The following is a 21,258-nucleotide window of genomic DNA, read 5'->3' on the forward strand; positions in this document are numbered from 1 at the left end:
CTGAAATAGTTTTCTTTTACATTCCAGAGCAAGTCTAAGCTAAGTTTCAGTTTCCTGAAGGATGTTTGTATTTTCTGATACCAGGCCAAAAATGATGTGTGCAGTATTTTCAAACTGCCTTCAGAGACCATTTTTTTTCATCTTGGTTTGTCCACCAAAGCCTGAGAAAAGTCTCTTTTGATTGCTAGATATACTGGAAAACATGTATTTACATTCCAGTGCTTAGTTCTTTTAATTGCATGTGCCTTTTTTTTTTTTTAATACTGGTTACATTCCAGCATTCATTATGCTCTGCATGTGTCAGAATTTCTTACAGTTGATTGTGTAATACTTGTAAATGTACCTCTATTTTTTATCACCAGCATAGTCCTCTGTGATGTTTGAATAAAAAGCTAGTTTATCTGAACTCTTGTAAATCCCTAAAATTTGTCAGCTGCTTTCTGTTTTTGGGTGAAGCAGCGAAGCAAACTTGATATCTGATTTCCTATTTGCAGCTTGATGCTGAAGATGGTACAGGCAACAGTAAGTATATGTTCTTTTCAGAATACTAAGGAGGCTCACATCTGAGATGGGGGAAAGAGCAAATTTTAAGAAATTTCTGAATATCTTGGGAGAACTGTATGTCCTTTAATACATATGGTCTAATCTTGCTCTTACCTATACTGTTGGAGATAAATCTGGTGGGGATCCAACTCCTGTAGTTAATGGCAGCTGTCCAGCTTAATTTAGTGGAAGCTGGAACAGAGATATTTCCTGTTCCATGTTATCTGATGAAGGGTTTGATTATAGTTTTTCCAGCATGCGAATAAGCCTTCTATATTTGTATTTTCTTGTATCTAGAAACCAGCTTCCCAGAAACAGGGAAATTTTGCCTTTTCTCCCTCAGCTTAGATTGTGATTATTAAGCTGTTAAAACAGAGGAGCTTCAGCTCTTATTTCTCTCTACCTGTGATTAAAAAGTATTTATTTGCAACTCAACTGGGAGAATATGCTTCCTTTTAACAAAACCTGATGTGTGAAGTGAAATTGCATTCTGTGGTGCTATTATCTACTCCAGACAGATTTTGTTGTTGGTTTTGGGGTTTTTTTTCCTGGATTTTATGAACAGTAGTATCAGTGGTTTTCATGTATTTCATGACAATTTTGAATTTTTTTTTTCCTCTAATAAAAACAATAATAATGATAATAAATTAATATATTATGGGATAATCCACTGTGATAGTTTCAGCTTTAGTGAGTTTTGTTTAGGCTCTCTTAGCTGCTTCATATTTTCCTGTTTTATTTCTTTTAGGTAATTCTTTTGTTCATTTGTTTATTGCTTATATTGAGTAAGCAATATTGATTATTTTTGTGTTGGAGATATGTTTTCAGCCTGAGATTACAATTTCAACTTCCTCAAGTCATTACATCTCTCATATGTGATATCTGCATGGCTCAAAAAGTATTAGGTCGGTGTAGTGCTAACTTTTCAGCAAGTAAATTTATTGAACATTGATGGCATTATTACTTCAGCCTTTATTTTTCCAATTTATTACTCATCTACAAAATAGCAAAAGAAAGCTATGCTCTTTTTAAAATCTGCTTCATGATGATATTTCATAGATGTCAAATACAGCCAAACTATTATATACCAGTTGATTTTCCTAACACATTTTAAAAGCAAGTATGTTTTGCACTGAATTTCTTGCTGCTTTTATCTAAGTCTGCAGACTTCTGTTAGCTAACGCCATTTTTGGGGATTAAAATTAAACCTCTGAGAGTGGTAGTAGTCTTCAAAGAAAATACTGTATTAGGGAACATTATTCATAAAATAATATTGTGAAAAGTTTTCTCAGAAGACATAGTCCTACAAAAATATTTGAACTGAAAACAAACCTGAATAACATTTCCATCACATAGTCCCATTCAATTACTTACAATTACCCATAGCCATTTGCTTTATTAAATGTTTGCAGGATCAGATCTTGTCTTGCTATTTTTAACTGTACTAAGAACTATATTGCAAGTGTTAATATTTGTTATCCTGAACTTTAAATTTTGTATTTAGAAGAAAGGGGGAAAAAAAGCAGCAGAGGGCGCTGAGGCCACCACACAGGGATCTCTTCCTACTCTGGATTTCCCCGTGCGGGGATTTCCCACTCCACTGAAAGAAAAGCCTTTATAAAGAGCACTTGCAGCAGCTCACAGTTGCAGAACAGCAGCCTCTCAGTGTACTTCTTTGTAGGAAAGAGAGCAAAGCTTTTGAACAAACTTTATTTTCCTAATAACAGCAATTATAAATGTTAAAACAGATGGGAAGAACAAGCCAAACTGTGCTAATTATTTTGTATGTATTAATGACTGGTAAGTTGGGGAGGTTTATTTGCTTCATTTACTTTCATCTTTTATCAAATGTAAAGTGAACTACAGTTTACTGTTTTGTTGTTATTTCTCTTTGTTGCATTTGCTTTTACATTTCAGTGAATACAATGTTAATTAAGTAGTTCTTTCAGAATGTCAAGAAGTTTATTTCTGGCGTTTATTTGTAGCTTTTCTCTGCATGGTCACTTTCTTACAGAATTTGACTAAAAGACTGTCTAGGAGACAACTGTATTATTTAACATTATTTTGGTTTTTACTGTCATCTCTGACAGTATCAATCAAGTTTGATACCAGATATTCTCTTGAAAGTTACTTACCATCCGTTCCCTCAAATGTTACAGAGTTTTACAGTGAGACCTGCCTGGTTAGAAACATTAGATTATGCCTATGATTCTATTTTCACTGGCCATATTGTGATTTATGCATGTTATGCATCTGAACTGTCTGCTAGGGTCATCTCAGGCTGTTAATTTAGGGGGGAAAAAAAAAAAGCAATTTTTATGGGATATTTTGAAGATATAAACCATTGTACAATCTGTATTAGTTTAACTTCCACACAAATGTAAACTTGTAATGTCACAGGCCGTGAGAAAACAGGAATTTTAACAGTGTTGCTGAGTTTATGTATATTTCTCCCTGTTGTAGTTAAAGCTTTTGAAATGGAAGTTATCCCAGCTGGCAGAGTTGTTGCACGGATTGGTGAAACACTGAGACTCACGTGCAATACTACTGGTTGTGCATTACCAAAGTTTTCATGGAGAACCCAAATGGACTACCCCCTTGGAGGAAAAGTGTACAACGACAAGACATACTCTACCTTGACTATGAATCCAGTTAGTGCTGAAAATTATAACGATTATTTATGTACTGTCATCTGCAATAAAGAGAAAAAAGAGAAGAGTGTCAAAGTTGAACTTTACTGTAAGTAAAAATTCTCTTTAAGTAGTGCTCATTTGCTAAGAAATTATATTTTAAAAATAAATGAATCATTCTTAGATATGGTAGATGGCAGTTGTCTGATAGTGCTAGGGTAAGGAGTCTGATATAACTCAACATACATTTTCTTGTAAAGATTCCTTTATCTGTTTCTTCTCAGCTCCTTTCTGTTTAGCTTTCTACCCTGAAAATACTGTATATTTTCATTCTTGATAATACTTGAAAGCTAGTACATAGGCTCCCCCAAACATTTATAGAAGTGGAACAGAAAGAAACTGTGTGGTTTAGATGGACATACATGGGAAACCTTCATGTGCAGAGCACTTAATCAAAGTCTTGGCAGTATGCAGGCTTACAATTCAGATGTCTAAAGTTGCCAGTATGAAAAATGGGATGCTACTAGTATATCTATTGTTATAGATCCCTCTGCATATTTAGGTAACTGTGTCACTAATTAGGTGCCTTGCTGGATCTCATTAAATAATTTGTGATCATATTCTACAAAATCGTACAAATGCATTTCTTCTTAGTGTGTGAACTGCTTATAAAATACCTATATGTCTTCATATCAAGGTATGTCTTGTTATAGAGTTGATGTAAGGTTGATATAAAGTTGATATGCACTTTTAAACTCGAGTTGTTTAATGTCTGGACCCTGCTCTGATGTTGAGTCTAGGGCCCATCTCCGGTAGTCTAAAGAAGTGGGCTTTGTTCTTTTAGCTTTTCCCAGTGATCCTGTAATTGAGACCACTGCATCTTTAGTTGTTGGAGAAACTGCCACTGTCATCTGTGAAGTTCATGATGTGTTTCCTGCTGATCACCTGGAACTACTCTTAAAGAAAGAGGAACATATTCTTCATAGCAAAACTTTTGAAGGAGATGTCAGTACAAAAACAGAAACCAAAACTGTGGCATACTCATTTAACCTCGCGACTGAAGACAATGGTAAAGAGATTACTTGTGTGGCCAGATTACAAATTGCTGGTATGGACTTTGAGCCCAAAGAAAGGTCAACTTCTCTGAAACTGAATGCAAACTGTAAGTGTTTTTGTATTAGGGTTTTCATATGAAATAGTGTTTGATGCTATATTTTGTGGAATGGATTTATGAGGTTTGTGCATTTGTAATCTGCACTTCTTTGTATTTACATAATCTATTTTCTAGTATCTATATTTAGTTGCAAAAATATCAAAAGTAGGATATACGTTTTATTTATTAAATGCTATCTCTGAGCACAGTCTTCTAACATCTTTGTGAAATAGATTGTGTTTTCAGGTTTGAAGCCTAGGCCATATAAGTTAAATGGTTTTATTCAGCAACAGTTAGTGAGAAACCTATGCACATTGCCTTAGATACCTACTGTTGTTCAGAATTCAGGCTGTCCTGTAAGTATTCATCTGTCACTCTCTTACCCAGGGCTCTGGTACTCAGTCAGAAAGTGAAGATCATAAGAACAACAACAATAGTATCCAGATAAACAATTATTTTTAAAATTCCCTTGATATGCTTAGCAGTTTCAAGTTTGTAGCCCTAAGCAATAGGGAGACAAGTGTAAGAGTAAATAGAAAAACAAGTTATTTGTATGCATTTTGCCTAGCTTAGCTTTCAAACCTACAAACTCAGTGTCTTATCAAGTCTAGAAAAATCATTCCACTGTGTTACTGGCATCTGTATCGCTTTTTTTTTCTTGGTAGTGCGTGCAGTATAACTGTAGAGAAGTTTTTAATGTTAAAGATGTGCATATCATTCTCCATTAACATGCTAACCTTATCTTTCTTTTGTTCTTTTCCAGTTGGTCCACAAAATACTTTCATTAATGCATCTCCAGGAAACTTATCAATGGAAGGACACTCTCTGAAACTTACTTGTGTGACTGAGAGTAATCCACCAGCACAAGTATTTTGGAGAAAATATCTGGAAAAGGAAACCATTCAGCACTTCGTAGAAAACAATGTTCTTTCTATTCCTCATGCCCATTTCACTGACTCAGGACAGTACATCTGTGAAGTAATTAATCCTGTAACTAATAAAACTGAGAAAGCTTCTGTGAACATTGTTATACAAGGTACAAGTCTAATTGCATTTAACTATTATTCAGTAACTAGTCTGTGGTTGCGTATTGAGTTGAAAGTTGCTGAAACATTGATAAATAGGAAATTAAATATTAGGGCTTTCCTTTTATGTTTTCAGAATTTAACTTTTGATTCAGTGCTGTTCTTTATGGGCTATGGTTTTCATTTCTATGCTTAATTTTCAGATAATTCTCTACTGCTATGCATGTGTGCTTCTATACATTTACTACAAAGCAACACTCAAAGCGATAAAGAAACCTGAAGAAATAGTGCTGTGGGGACAGTTATTGCCTTGAAATGTCAGTGTCCATAGCAATTTCATAGGGACATCTCAGTCTTCTGCTTTGGACAAGTAATCAAAAGGATTATATTTTGTTGTTGTTATTATCAATGTTACTGCTACTGTTTCAGTAGAGCCAAATGTTTCAGATAGAATCTGGGACACAAACTAAAATGACCAAATACTTGGGTGAGCAGTTCCTGATATTTTTAAAACCCTCTAACTTTAGCTCTATTTTATCCTATGCAGAAATGAAATAACTTATTATTTTTAAATGGTTGGGAATAGCTTATCGACACATTCCACGTTGTGTTATTTCACTTTTCCCATACTTATTTTTACCACATATTTGTATTCTCCGCAATTTAGAAACATCAGGTGGAAGAAGAACTCTCTACTCACTATTATGCATTATGTCTACTCTGTAAAATTTTCTCCTTAAAATAATCTATGGAGGAGGGTTTTTCCCAGCAGAGCATTGTATAGAAACATTTTTTTTCTTGAACTGTTGTAGAAGGTTCAGTGAAAAGTTCTGCAATATTTGGAGCACAAGTATAATAAGAGAAAATTGAGTCAAAGGATGGCCCTAGTGCCATTGTTATTTAGGTAGCTTAAAATAATGAAGTGTGAAATCTTTAGTGCAGATAACTTATATGAAGTTGAATTTCCCTCACTCCTTTTCAATGGCAAATGTATGTTTGAGGCAAAGAAGCTATGTAGAGAGGTACCTGTATTCTGTACTGTTGGTATAGGATCCAGTTAAAAGCATGCTATGCAAGTAGAAAATACATTCTGAAGATTTTCTGTGGAGATTATATTGCATCTTTCTCTTTTTTTTCAGTTACTACTTTGTATCTTGTTCTTGCAGTCTCCATTCAGGCTATGCCAAGTGCTGACTCCTCAACCTATAATCAATTACAGCAGTTTCATTTCAGTAGTAAGCGTATTCTTCTGCTTTAGTCCCGCTGCTGCTGTTTATTGCATGACAACAATCATGTTGTGTAGGTGTAAGGCTCATTTCTGGCACTAATCCATCTCTTTAACTTCTTTTTTTTTTTTTTCCTTGTAGCTCCACCAAAAAATACAACACTAACAGTGTTCCCATCGAGTTCAGTGAAAGAAGGAGAAAGTGTTACCATCTCTTGCACAGCTACAGGTGTCCCAGCTGTTCAGATTATCCTAGAAAAGAAAACAGGTGATGTGATCACAACCCTTAAAACAGAAGATGGCAAATACACCATAGACAAGGCTCAGCTAAAGGATGCAGGAAAATATGAGTGCACATTCACTAACAAATTTGGAAATCATTCTCTAGATGTAGAACTTGATGTCAAAGGTCAGTTAAAATAACTATTATACAGAGTTAATATTATGATTTTTTTTTTGGATGGATGAGATGACAATGAAATGTCTTTAAAAATACTGAGATGTGTTGGATAGATTCTTGTGTAAGTGATATTAGTGGTTATGAAAACTTCTGTCTTGAATTTCAGAGCACAAAATAATTGCTTCTTCAAAATATTTTATAAATCCACTTCTCCTCCAGACTTTGAAAACAGGACTTAAAATTGTGGAACTTAGTGGAAAGATACTATTTTAGGATTCTTTGCCCTTAGTATTTCTTTTCTTTTGAGAGAGCACATCAACCTCTGGGTCTGTTGGTCTGTGTCCTTTCATGAACACAAATGATTGAACAGTGAATTTAAAACCAGAGAAGAAAAGGTTCAATGTAATGTAAAAGATAAGCAAAATACCCCACCAATTTATAAAATGCTATTTCTGTCAGCTGCTGTTGACTACACTGTTTTAAGGATAGCTGGTGACAGAGTAGTGTCTTGTTGCTAAACTTTACCTTTGTTTCTTGTCAGTTCCTCCTCAGAATATTACTGTGTTAGTTTATCCATCGGAAAATGTTAAAGAAGGAGAAAATATCACTATTGTGTGCAGCACATACAGTAACCCACCATCACAGATGATCCTGAAAAAGGTTAATCAAGAGAAAGAAATAATTCTACCTGTAGTCAATGGAACCTTTACGCTCTACAATGTCACCAAAAATGATACAGGCAGATATTTGCTTGATGTTTTCAATGAGGTTGGAAACAACATCAAAGTGATAGAGATAGCTGTTGTAGGTAGGTAAATCTATTGCCTAAACTTATTTTGTTTGTATGTTCTAGTAGGTTTTGTGTTAAGGTAGGCAAAAAAAGTTTTCAGCTAATCTTTGCACAAAAATATTGAAGTTAACCTAACAAAAAGACCCTGAAGCAAGAACAGGAAAAAAAAACCACAAAAGAAATCAAATGAAATAACAGAGCAACTGATGAGGATCTGCTTTATTTAACCTTCTTATAGTGCGGATGTTGTCTCTGTTACATTAGTTGGCACTGCAGCTCTAAGAACAGGGTTAGAAAAAGGTGGATTCTAACCATTTTCCTGTGCATTTTGTGAGGCTAACCCAGAGAGATCTAAATATTGAGCTTGTTAAACATGATCTTCTTCTGAAGCATTTTGTTTCCAGGAGGTGGAAGTATCCTTATATTGTTTACTGGGTGAAGTAGATAGTATTCTTTTGTTATTCTTCAGGAACTTCATGATATTCTTCATTGTTGATGATATTAAGTGTGTTTGAACTTGTATAGCACGTCCAAGACCCAGACTGGCTAGAATTTTAGTGGTACTGTGGAGTTATTAAAGAAAAGAGAAACAAGGAAAAGGTTTTGAAATGTGCGTTGTGGAAGAAAACTGAAAAAATTCCAATTAAGGTCACTAAAATAACTCTACTTTTAGTTATACATTAAAATTTGTGTATATACTCATATAACTTTTTGTATCTTTTTGTCTCCATTTTCAGGGAAATTGGAAAAGCCAGATCAAATAATGCTCCTGATTATTGCATTCTCCTGTGTAACAGCAGTAGCTATACCTGTGGTTGCAATTTTGATCTACGTGTCAAGAAAAGCAAAGATAAATGGATCCTACAGTCTTGTTAAAGCATTGAGGCTGAAAGTGTGATTGTGTGAATATGAATCTGAATAGTTCATAATAAGCAATGTTATTTATTGTTGTGACTCTTTCTATACCTATTCCAAAACATGGTAACAAACAAGTGATTTGAGAACAGTACCATGAAATAGCAAATGAAATTTTGGGGGGCTTTAAGAGGTATTTCAGAATTTAAATTAAAGGGAAGGTTAGCATCCTTTTTTAGGAGTAGGTATAGCACTTCTGTATTGGAGCATGCTAAACCTAGAGTTCCTTGGAGAACTAGGTTTGTACACAGTGTATAAATTGTTACAAATATGTTTAACTGAATATCAGTTTGTAAAATTGCAGTCTCTGCAGCTGTACATAGACACGTTGTTAATTCAATAATATAAATAAGCATTATTTGAACTTACTGATTAATAATATTTTATTTTGTATTATTCTTAAGATTGAATGTTTTTAATACAGTCTTTTTGCTTGTGGCAATGTTTGGAAAATGTTCTCTTTTCACTTATTTTGCTGTAAACTGTGTACCTTCAAAGAAATTACACAATCACTGGGTTATACACATCTGATTATTTTAAATTAATTTAATATCTCAAGACTCATTTGTGAAGCATTGTATTTTAGTTAGTGAAACATTATTATAAATATTACAGAGGAAGGGGCTGGGATTATAAGATAGATAGTTTTAGGGCAGCTGAAGCATTTTTATGGGAATTTGTCATTCACAAATCAGTGACAAGATTCTGATGTTTCATAATGAACAAATTAGACCCTTTATTTAGAATATAAGCTGCCAGTAAGTATGCTTTAGAGATTTCCACTACAAAATACTACCAGTGTGTTTCTTTTAAATCCCCATAGTGATTCTTGCTTAATATGTTGTCACAATACTTGCTTTCATACTTTCATACCCAGAAATCACCTGCTGTGATTTTGTTAGTTGAAAATGTAGTTACTTTTTACCTGTGGACTTCCTCTGATATGTGTAAACTTAGAGATCTTGGCGTAGTTTAGTGTTACTAAAGAGAAATCTTGTGTAGTTCTTATGCACATTTCTGTAGAAGGAGTTATTGAAAGCTTACTATCCTTAGCTTACTATCCTAGCAAGTTCTATAATCATGGGAAGCTCTCTTGGGAAAGGCACAAGCAAAGCAGGCAGTTACCTAAGCAGAGAGAATCTATACAACCTAGCCATGGTGGTGGTTGTTTTCTGAAGTAATGTCTTTCTCAGGCTGCTGTGGAAAACCAAATCACTTGCCTGACAATCAGTGCCAGTATGGTTTACCCTCATTAGTACCTCTTTTCATCACATTCTCTTTCCAGTGCTGGGAAAATGCCTATGAAAATAGTAGGTCTTCTGTGCAGAGGCAAAGATGAGAGGGAATGAGAAGTGGAATTTAATGTTATTCTCCACTACATCCTTGCCAGCAGTGCTGCTTTGACTCGTGTGGTTAGTGATGTTCACTGAAGATAAGGCTCTACAAGGTACAGAGCAGTATTAAGTGATCAGGCATTGAGGTGTTGGAGTACATTTACCCCCAGCTGCCCTGAACCACTGTGTTAGGCACAAGAATGGGGTGCTGGTTGCTCCAAACTTGCATGAAAATGCAAGATCAGAAATATGTATGAAAGGAATTTCTCTTTTTTTTTTTATTTACTATCTACAAATGATAGCACCTGCCCCCAAGAGCAAAACAAACAGATGCCTTTGGATAGCTAGCTGCAGGATTAGGTGGGGTACTGATCTCTGTGTCTTCTTCATAGCATGTTCAGAAGTGCTTTGTGAACAGTAAATGGTTTCATGCAGGGTCCTGTGCTTGTCTACAGTTGGAATGGGAGCTTTGGAAAGTGGGAGTGTAGTAGAAGAAGAGAAATGTGGACTTGGCTTGAAGGAATATGAGCTTGAAGTAGGAGGGTGAAGAAAAGATTGAAGACAGAGGAGGAGGAGAGCTTTGATGGGCTCATGACATAAATTTCTTGGAGGTAATCCCAAGCAGATTTATTCATAATGTCAGGCATATCTCTGTGCTGACTTGTGAGCAAACCAGAAAGTATAATTTTTTTCCCTGTATGAAACTTCAGTGCATACACATTTTGTCTACTGGATATAATTCTTGTTGCTGGAGGACCTGGGAAAAAAAAGAAAAAATGCATGGGATGTTTCAGTTTGGAGAGAATTCTGAAAGAAAGGATATGACTGAAGTTTTCTAAATTGTGAAAGCAGTTAATAGCAAACAAGAAATGCAGAACTTGTTTGCTAAATCATGTGATGCCAGGACTGCAGGACCCCTGGACGAGTGGGAGACCAGTTTAACAGAAATAATGGAAGGTAATTCTTAATGCACTAAGTAATTGGAAGCTGCTATTGCTGATGATTGTGATGGAAGGCAGTATCAATTGGTTTAGAAGGGAAATGGTGAAAAAAATAAAGAACTAAAGCATCAAGAACAAATACTACAGGGAATAGGCAGATATTCCTCATGCCAGTTTTGCATGCTGACCTTAAGTAGTCACTCACTGCTGGAACCATATAGCCATAGTGGAACGATTGGTCAGACCCGAAAAAGTATTTCTGCCTTATGACTTTCTCTGAGTGGGCTTGAGTGAGGCCTGCTTGGGTGAGGGATTTATTAGCTCTTGTGCTGTTTTCCTCTCTTCTGTAGTCTCTTAGAAGGAATAAAAAGAGATGAGTGGGAGAGAAATACAGATCATCTTGCAACAGCACTTCTGCACTTCTGTATTTTTTCCTGGAAATTCCCCTCAGGTTCCCAGTGTGTTTGTGATTTAGATGCACATCTTTATGTCTACATGACTCGTCTGTCCTCTCAGAGTCTCTATACTTAATAGCCAATTAAGTCAATAGGGGTTGATCTTTGATTTCAGTAGGCCAGTTTCTATAAACATGAAGTGAGTAAGCAGAGCTTACAGTGCTCATTTTAGGAGCACTGCTCTGTGTGGGCAGCAAACTTCTTTTCCTTGAAATTACTAAGAACCTTACCAGGGAATCTCCTCCTCTACAGCCTGATTTTTGGTATTTCCCAGGGCGTTTCTTCATTTGGACAGCGGCTTGTTTTATGGGGGTTTAAAGTTCATTGTCAAGTAACTTATCTTTTTATTGAAAATCACAGAAGGATTATTATTTCTCCCTGTGCTATTTCTCATCAAGTGCAGTGCCTCTGCCCTGGCAAAAAGGCATAAACAACAGCTCCAGCCTAGCAAGTGCTTTCAGGAAGGGTCTCAGCTGCCTGGAAATCTAGGTAAGAGCCTCTGCCATAGGGCTTGCATTTATGACTGACAGAATAATCTGTAGAGCAGAGGACTGTGAAGTTCACTCAGGTTTTCCCTGCACAGTTACTTCATAGCTTGTAGAGTTGTCTTTTACCCTATCATCCCATGCTCAAGCATACCAGCTGTCCATGTGTTTATTCCAGCAATACTTTGGGGAAATGCTAAATGTTAAAGGTAAAATGAGTCTAGATATTTAAAAGTGATTACAAAATCTGATTCCCTATAGCCAGTTTGAGACATGCTCCTTTTAAAATGTAAAGTTCAAATAGAAAAAGGTAACTTTTTAAACACTTCTGGGGAAAGCTTTCAAATGATTTTGTAGATATGCTGAAGGGAATGTTTAATTTCTCCCATGACAGAGGTTTTAGTTCAATTTGTCTTCCTTTTGTGCCCTTCTCCCCACAAGACAATTGTATCATGTAATCAAACTCTCGCTTATCTCTTTGATAAACTAAACAAATTGAGCTCTGTTAGCCTACATTTCTTTATAAACTTATTTCTATGCATAATATAATTTCTGTGCATAAATAATCCTCACGGTCTTTTCTAAATCTGCTCTATTACTTCAACATACCAATTAACACATTAGCAAAACAGCAGTATATGATCTTGAACACTCCTCCATTTTTTTTAGATTGTAGTATTTTTCTATTGTTCTTCCATAATTGTTAAGGGCTTACAGTGGTGGAGACTTTATTAGTATATTAGTTGTAACTTTTTTAGTTTATTAGTTTTAACTGTGATTAACTCTGTGACATGGCTACCAGTTAAGCCACAAAGCTCTTTGCTGTAGCTAGTAAAACTTAGTAAATTGAACTAGCTTTTTACATTCTCTTGCCCTTGGTGCATGTGGGGAAGAAAAGGAAAAAAAAAAAAGCAAACCATAGCACTGGATATGTTAGCACTATTTCTAATGTGCAGCTGAAAAGAAAACTTCAGGAAATGGGCTTGAGGTATACAGGCATCATATCTTGATCTCTAGTGTATGGGCTTACCCCCCACAAATAATAGATTTCTTGCTTCAATATCAGAAATAAAAATAAAATGGAAATAAGACTGCCTACATTTTTTAAACTGACAATAAATATAGAAAAATATAGTAAAATTTAGGATTGTATTTTTCCCTCTATTTATCCAAGTGCTGTAACACTAAAGTGAGTAAAACGGGATAATTCTTCCCAGTTGAATGATTCATTTAAGCACTATAGACATAGTGCCTAAAAAGCATATAGACGTAAACATTTGAGGGAGATAATTTAGTTTTTGTAGATAAACTGTATGAAAAAAGGGAAGAAAAAAATCCTTCTCATATACAACAATACTGGCACCGCACTGTTGTTGTCTTTTGTTCTAGTTTGTAATCAGAATGGCATTCATGCTGATAAATGAACAGGGATGGAGCAGATTAAAGAACATTGTTTCTTTTGAGAAATTGTGATGGTGTTGGCATAAACCACTCTTCCCAGGTTGTCTAAATTTAAGTAAAAAGCAAGAACATGGGAAAACAGTTCTCTTCGTACTTTGTCTACTAGCCAAAAAAGTAGTATAGCTGTAGAAGAAGCTAAAGAAATGTATAGGATATAAGAGAATTTATTTCCGTATCTAAAGGTTGGTGGTGGTGGTGGTGGTAGCTTTTTGTTTGTTTTGTTGTTGTTGTTAGCGAAGTCCTCTTGTTCCAGAGACAAGTCAATTGGATTGTGATCTAATGGATTATCCATCTGCTCAGTCTTGGGCATGATTGAATTGTGAAGTGAATGCAAGTACTAGCTGAGACTGATGCTGGCTCATCCCCAAGCTTTCTGCTATTTTCTATGAATGTATGCAATTTAGAACCAGACCCAGGAAAGGAGGCAACAGAGCAATTCCAGAAAGAGACAGTCAAAGGGAAACTACATAAACTATGACGTGAAGTCTAAAAGCAACCATACTAGGTCAGGCCAAGATATTTTAACCAGAAGTGGGCAGAAGTTAATGCCTAAAATTGCTGTGGAAACATGAAGTGTACAGTAACATCTTCTCCAAATGCACTCCCCACTTCCAGCTCTTTTGAAACTTGGCCTTTTTGAGTTTGCTTCTCTGCATTCAGTAATTTGCAGTGGATTTTTTTTTCATTTTGTTTGTTTTGCCTCTTGATATTATGAAAATTCACAACATTCACGGCATCCTTGTTTGCAGGGCAGTAAAACACCACTTTGCAGGGTTCAATATCCTGCACGGATTATGTCTGGGAGTTTGGAGCTTCTGTTTTATATTTTGGTTTGTCATCTTTTCAAAATGGAGGAAACCTAGAGAAAGTTTGTGCAATCTTTCAACACTAAACTATCTAGATTTCTAGATAATGTCATGGACTTAAGAGAATGTAACATGAGGAACTCTACACAGTATTGCTGCAAGCTGTCAACAGCAGGAGGGAGGGATTTGACAGTGATCCCACAAAGTATAAGTGGAGGGCTGAATCTGCAATATCTATTAGGGAGTAATTGTCCATGCAGTCTGCATTGCCAATTACTGTAGTTAATGTAGTACAAATGAGTAATCAGAGTTACTTTCACATTTGAAGAATTCTCACTTAGATGTTTAACATTTGAATTGTTTTTTTAAAGCAAATGTAAGCATATTGGATAATTACTTTCAAAAATAAGGTAGCATTTTGTATGATGTATCAAAATGGGTACATGAAACAATAAACCAACAGCATGCAGCAAAGATGAAACGAGCTCCTTTTGTTGGTGCCTGTTAAGAGCGTGTGATCAGAGCTCCAGTCTGTGACACTTGAAAAGAAAAGGTGTCAATTCTGAATCACAAAATTAACATCCCTGCCTGTAGTTAAATGATGAATAACTCTTTTTAGTTGTATCTTTCTTGCAGTTAAAACTGTCAAGCACAGAAATCTGGGAAGTGTGTGATTTGAGTGTCTTTTAAAAAGATCCATCCTTAAGTTCCAATTTTCTCCTGGAAAGAGACAGAAATCTGCAGTCTAGAGAAATGGAATGTAGTGCTGTGCACCTTAAATTTCATATAATATGTTATTGATGCAATTCTTGGTAATTTTCTAGAAATTATGCTGTAGGATTTACTAACTTTAAAGAGGTCACAATTAGATTGAATTAAAATCATTGATCTTTTGGAGAATATACTGACTAAAGGTTTAAAAGCCAAAGTATGAGAAACTTTGTAGCTAGAGTTGGCCTACTTTTGCATGTCATTTAATCTATTTTGCAAGTTGGAGTTTGTAATCTACTGGTATGTTTATGCCTCCGTCAGACAGTTAAAAAACACGTCTTGGAAAGGCAAAGTGCGTTTTCTGGTCTTATCATAGTCTTTCTATATTCTTCCACCTACCAGGGCCTAGAGAGAACAGTGTGTTGTCTGCGATGTACAATAAAAAGACAAGGGATTATATTCAAAAGATACAACAATGAAATTTCCAGTTTTATGTGAGCAACAAATTGTTCATGGTAAGGATGGTTCAGCACCCAGAATGGGTTACTGAGCAGCAGTAGGACTTCTGTCCTTGAGGATTTCTGCAATCAAACTGGATAAGACCAAGGGTAACTTAACCTAACTTTAAATTTAGCTTTGCTTTAAGCAGGGCTGTGGACTTGATGGTTTCCTGTGGTCACCTCATCTTAATTTTTTCTGTAACTCTGTGTTACAGAGCCTTCATAAGTTAACTTCGTTTACTTCATAATGAACAATGTAATTGCTATACAGGATGAAATAAAAACCATTTGAACGGTTCTTTGTTAATAAGCAGCAACCGAAGTTTCTAGGAAAGATGTAAGAAGCACCCCTGAAGGCAGCCACAGGCTTAAAAGCCATACACTTTTAAGGTATTAAGCATCTCTCTCTCTCCAATCTAAATTGCTTAAATTTACATCTGCAGGCATAAGCTCTCTTCTAAATCACTAGCATTGGACATTTGTCTAAATGTCCAGTCTCTTTATGACTCCTGCTAAAGTACTGTCCTCAATTGCTTCCTGTGCATAACAGTTGCAGAGTTTAATTACATACTTTGTAAGAAGTATTTCCTTTGATCTGTTTGAGATACTTCTGTCCACTTGTTTCTGAGATGCAATACAGGGAGACAATAGTTTGTAATCTGCCATTTTTCTACTGTTCATTAATGTATGCAATTCCGTCTTTTTCTCAATGAAAAAACAAAACAAAAACCACCACTAAAATATCTCTTTTAAGCGTTTATGTTGAGAAATGTTTTTCATTTGTCAGTAGTTTCTATAATCCTCTTGAAAACTACTAGTGTAACTTCACCTTTCGTAGGTGATCATCAATCTGGTATTTAATATTCTAAGTGAAGCCCCATCATTTTTTTTACCTTAATGAAATAATAGTTTTGTTTGTATTATTCTGCATCTCATTCTTTGTATAACCTCATATTATGGGGTATGGCTATCTAAGGTCAACGAAGTCCAGCTTATACTGAAAGAGGATATTTCATACTTCCCATCTCTATTCACCTATGGTAGGTGAAATGGAAAGTTGGCTACTTACTGAGTACTAATATCTCATGCTCCCAACCCTTTTATTTTTCTTTTCTGTTGGGCTCACTTTTAACTGGGTAAGATCCTGCATCCAACTTGACACGTGGTCTTACTCCTGTCTAGGCAAGCGCAGCTAAGTTAGGGGTAATGATGGTCAGCACAGTGGCAAAGACATCTCTTCCAAACATGCAGCACTTCACAGACTCTGTGAATCCAGCTACTCTCAGATTGGTAACCTGTTTTTTTAACCATAGATGCACACTCAGCAGAGATCTTTACTGAGCTTAGAACAGTGGCTGTTAATTGCTTATTTAGTAAAATGCATGCTAAACTTATAGCAGATTTTATAAACTCCTCTAAATGGTCATTGTTCAGCATGTCATCCGGAAAAATTTCCTGTAGGAAATCGAAGGCAGTTAGCTTCTCTCTGCGAGTCTTTGATATTTATGAAGCCTGACCTGGAGTTTCCAAGTTGACTGTAAAATATTTTCCCTTTCCTTGAACATCTTGAATGTATTCGATAGCCACATTTAGGACTTCCTTTAGAATATCCTGGACTGAAAATTGTGTTCAATTGAAAAGAATTGAAGATTGTCTTAACATTCTCTTGAATGTAAAGACCTGCACTGTATAAATAAATGAAATTAAGATGTGATGATGGTTATATCTCTCCTACCATTTCCCTGTAGTTCTTGGCATCTATATCCCTTTTAGGATATTGTAAATGGCATTTAGGATTAGCTATCCATAAATCACCTGTGTTATCAGAAGCCAGTTAAAATATTTATTTCTCACCATGGACGTTTGTATGAACTTTTAGTGTGAGGGAAGGTCAGAATGTTTTGTTTTTATAAGAATTGAGTAAAAGGGAAAAGTTTTCTGATATTAATGCACTAGCGCTTTGATATTAGCACTAGCATTACGGATAGAAAACACCTTTTCTACTCTTCTCCTGTTTGAAAGTTCTCACTGTTCTGGATTACCTGTTTTGTAATCGTAGTAGTAGCATTCCAGGTGCAGCCCTAAACTCCAGTGTGAACTTCTTCATGTTACTGATATACCACTTCTTGAATGTGTTCCTCCTCAGCGATGACATTAACCAGGAGACAAGCTGGATGGAATGAGTGGATGCTGGGTACGCAGGACTGATCCAAGGCTGTGAGGTGAGCTTTGTCAGGATGGTTTAGTGTTCACTGCCCCTGGAGAAAGCCTGCTGTCTGGATCCTGGTGCTTCTTCCAAGGATTTTGGTGAGTAGATCTAAAACTGTAGATAAAGGTGTTCCCTGCGTTACTTTCAGCATTTTTGCTGTACAAGTGAAACATATTGATGTGTCAGCAGCTTCCCAGCATTGTTTTGAAACAGCAAGTTGGTTAAGAACACATGCTATTTCTGTCATCCTGTATTCACTCACTTGTTCGACAACAAAACAGAAAATAAAAAACAGGTTGTGTCAAAACCTGTGACACAAGAACATAAATGTACAAATTGCTGCTGCTTGTCTTCCTACTGTCTTCTCATAAGGAAATTGATTAGAAAATATTTTTCCTGTGATATCTAAATTCAGCTGCTTTAAACACACATTTGTATAATATCTAAATTTTTAATGTCAAATGTGTCCTCTTAGAGAAAAGTGATAATAGTGTGAAATGTCAGCCATACTTGCAGCTATTTAATTCCCTGACTTAAATTTGGGTGTGTGTTACCACCACCAACAGTATTATTTTTTGTTTCCAAGATTAAATGGGGAAGTAATGTCTCTATTGTCTTACAGTTGCAAAGCTGTCCCAAAGCTGTTTTTAAGCGATCCTGAAACATAATTTTTGACTCATATTTTCTAATGCACCTTTTAGAAATTGAATTCAATTTTCTTCCGTATCCTACCTTATAACACTGCTTTGTCTTTCAGACATATAAAAAGTCTTCATTTCTGTAAATCACTTTTTAGCCATTGGGAGAAAGATGATGGGACAGAATAGTGCTCTTCCTCATACAGTAGCAGTTTGTGTGCAGATAGATAAAATGTACGTAGGACTTTTTATGCTGGGAAAGAGAATTTTCTGAAAATTAAGAAAGTTTGATCAAGTTTTCTTTAGTTTTTTTTTTTCTGTGTGTGTGTATGTGTGTGCGCGCGTGCGTGAATTTTGCATGTCATGGTTTAATTGAAGGTCAGTCTTAATTTATGAGAGAAAAGCCAATTGTGTTATCTCCCTGTAATGTAATGCAAATAATTTTGTGAAATTCCATCAGAGATTCCTAGCTTCAGCAGTTTTTGGCAAATTCTGAGCAATTCTCTGTCACCTGTACAAGGAAAACTGAATGAAGAACATTCTGCTTTCAAAGATGTCTATAGTCTATGGTCCAATAATTGTTATGCTAAAGACTGCGAGGTAGTTCCAAGCCTCCATAAGTTTCCACGTATACAGTGGGGATAGGTTTGCTAGAATGGTGTTTGGCTATGTGTTCTAGACTTTATCTTGCTTGAGCCAGAACTCATACATGATGCACCTACACATTAAATCTCACTTTGTCTAAATTGGTTGAGCCAAAGATTTTCCAGGAGGAGTGACTCAGGCATAAAGACCGCCTGGCTCAAATGAAAATCCTATCCCTTTAGATTTTGTGGGTGCTACTGGCTCCAGAAACCTGAGCAGAAACTCAAGCATAGCTGCAGCGTGACATATGCGAGCACGATTTCCTTCAGTTTTATGTGATTTAAACAACAAATCACTTGATACAAAAAATATATATGTCTTTCTCCTCTGTAAATGGAGAAATAAGGTGAAATCTCATATTGCAATATTTCTTCAGTTTCATAAGATATCATTTACTGTAGCTTTTTTTGCAAGCGTAGGCTAGTGCTTCATTTCTGGGAATCTCTCTCTGTAGAAATGAGCCTCTATCAGTTTCACTACAGAAGAGGCTTGCAGAGATGTCCTTGAATGCTTTTAGCAGCAATTGTTGTAGTTTGCAGGAAGTAAAATAGTTTTGCAAGGACTAAGGCCAGTTGGAGCCAGTCTGCACTTCTAATTCTGCAGTTTAACAATACTATGACATTGTAATGCTTCAGTAAGCTGTTGTGAATGTGAAAGGAGGAAGAAGGTAGGAAATAAAGGTAAATTTGGGGAGACCATGAGAAAAAGCTCACAAAGCAGGAAATAAATAAGTTGAAAGAAATGTATAGCAGATAAAAAAAAAAAAAGAACTGAAAGTGCAAAATGTTACTTTTAAAAAAAAAAAATTTGATCCTACTTGTCTTAATTTCTCTATTCGTCTTCAAGCTGGAGATGCTTTAATCTGCAGTGCAGAAAATGGGCAACCAGTTTTTCACTTCTTCTCAGGTTCACATTCTATAGCTAGTGATACGAAGAAAGTGAATTGTGACTATGGAGTGAGAATGAGAAATAAAGAAAGGACTGTGTCAGAATGAGACTGTAATTCACATCTGCTACATTTCAGAATCTTTGTAGTACGTTACAAGATCACAGGGGAAATTGCATTTGTTTCTCAGTTATCCTTTTCTTTTCTGCTGAATTTTGGACTTGACTTATCCACACTGCTGATGTATCCAGAGCTGGGAACAGTTTGTCAGTGAAACTGGAAATTGCACTTCTTGCAGTGACACAGTGGCAGAAGCAGCTTTGGGGGAGCAATTGGATTGCAGTGACTGGCTCTGAGACCCAAACTCTTGAAGAGTGAGAGGTCTGGGCTTGATCTCGAGGCTCTAATGTGGAGCAGGAAACCAGATGAAGTCTTGCTAATTACTATGGAGCCCTAAGTAGAGAACAATAACTGGATATGTTCAAAACTCAGATCTTCCTGCAGGCCTGCAGGGACAACTGTCCATCCATTTGTGATCTTGTAATCTGTCAGACCATCAGCCTTTCCATCAGAAGGATAGAAGGAAACACTTAAAATCAGGGCAAGAAGTGGTACATTTTCTTCATTTCTCAATGTGCAAGTTAAAGCACTGTCTGGGAAATAGGAACTTCATGTTTAATTTCTTCCTCTGCTAGAAAGGATTTAAATAGATTTCCCTCCAAATGTCAGTAGCCACTAGCTATTTATCAGGCTGTGGGAGAGAAGCTTTCTTCTCTTTCTGCATAATTACAAGAACAGCATGGGTATTTCTATGAAAGAAGGTTTCATTGGTCCTGTTTGAACATCATTAAATTAATTATCACTGAAAACACATCTAAACTCTACCTGAATCTGAGTTTGAGCTTGTCTCCTGATTGAGTGGCAAAGCGTTTGAGTTATACTTATTTTACAGAACATGTATTACATAATAAACAGGATACAGAAATCTGGCTTGCAGTCAGAGAACATAAATCTTTTGATCCTGGAGGTCACCATCTTCTGGGACGGAAGCAAACAAATGTGCCCAAAAGCACAGTTTCAAAATTATTTGTGCTGACTGGCCAAAAAATGTTAAAAGCAAACTTGTTCAAAATTGCACTGACCTTTTCTCTATGACAGTACTTACCATTGATTTGGTTACTGTAATTTTCTGAAATTACTAAGGATTTCTGAAAGTACTAAGGATTAAATATACTTCTGATATTATAAAGTGTTCTTATTTAGTATATAACTTTTGGAACTATGTTAACCAACTCATAATATTCTATTTCATTACTGCTTATCACATCTGTTTTCAGCTGTTTAGGTTTTGCACCTAAAAAAAAAAAAAAGCAAAACTTTAATCTGTTGATGTAGCCAGAAGTAAAACAGTAATGTCAGCATTTTCATACTTTGTACGGCACCTCAGCTTTAGAGGATTGGGTCGCACTGCAATAGTTGCAAACTTCAATGGAAGCACCAGCAGCC

General features: G+C 35.9%; 1 protein-coding gene across 6 annotated transcripts; it reads left to right on the plus strand.

Moving 5' to 3' along the window:
• Positions 1-419: 419 nt before the first annotated feature.
• On the plus strand, positions 420-19,636 carry VCAM1 (vascular cell adhesion molecule 1). 6 transcript variants are annotated; one of them, XM_090146239.1, is made up of 9 exons: positions 2,166-2,343; positions 3,007-3,282; positions 4,018-4,335; positions 5,090-5,362; positions 6,719-6,985; positions 7,518-7,784; positions 8,504-15,764; positions 17,521-17,681; positions 18,341-19,636. In XM_090146239.1, exons 1-7 carry the CDS (start codon positions 2,280-2,282, stop codon positions 8,662-8,664), a joined length of 1,626 nt encoding a protein of 541 aa, XP_090002365.1. In that variant the 5' UTR covers positions 2,166-2,279; the 3' UTR covers positions 8,665-15,764; positions 17,521-17,681; positions 18,341-19,636. The 6 variants fall into 6 exon arrangements, with proteins under 6 accessions (XP_090002366.1, XP_090002365.1, XP_090002362.1 ...); XM_090146236.1 differs by lacking the exon at positions 18,341-19,636 and having other exon boundaries at positions 8,504-15,482; positions 15,590-15,764; XM_090146237.1 differs by lacking the exon at positions 18,341-19,636 and having other exon boundaries at positions 8,504-11,900; positions 15,277-15,764.
• Positions 19,637-21,258: the final 1,622 nt, after the last annotated feature.

This window comes from Phasianus colchicus, chromosome 9, assembly GCF_987193195.1.
Source record: "Phasianus colchicus chromosome 9, bPhaCol1.hap1.1, whole genome shotgun sequence".
In the NCBI taxonomy this organism is placed as follows: Eukaryota; Metazoa; Chordata; class Aves; order Galliformes; family Phasianidae; genus Phasianus; species Phasianus colchicus.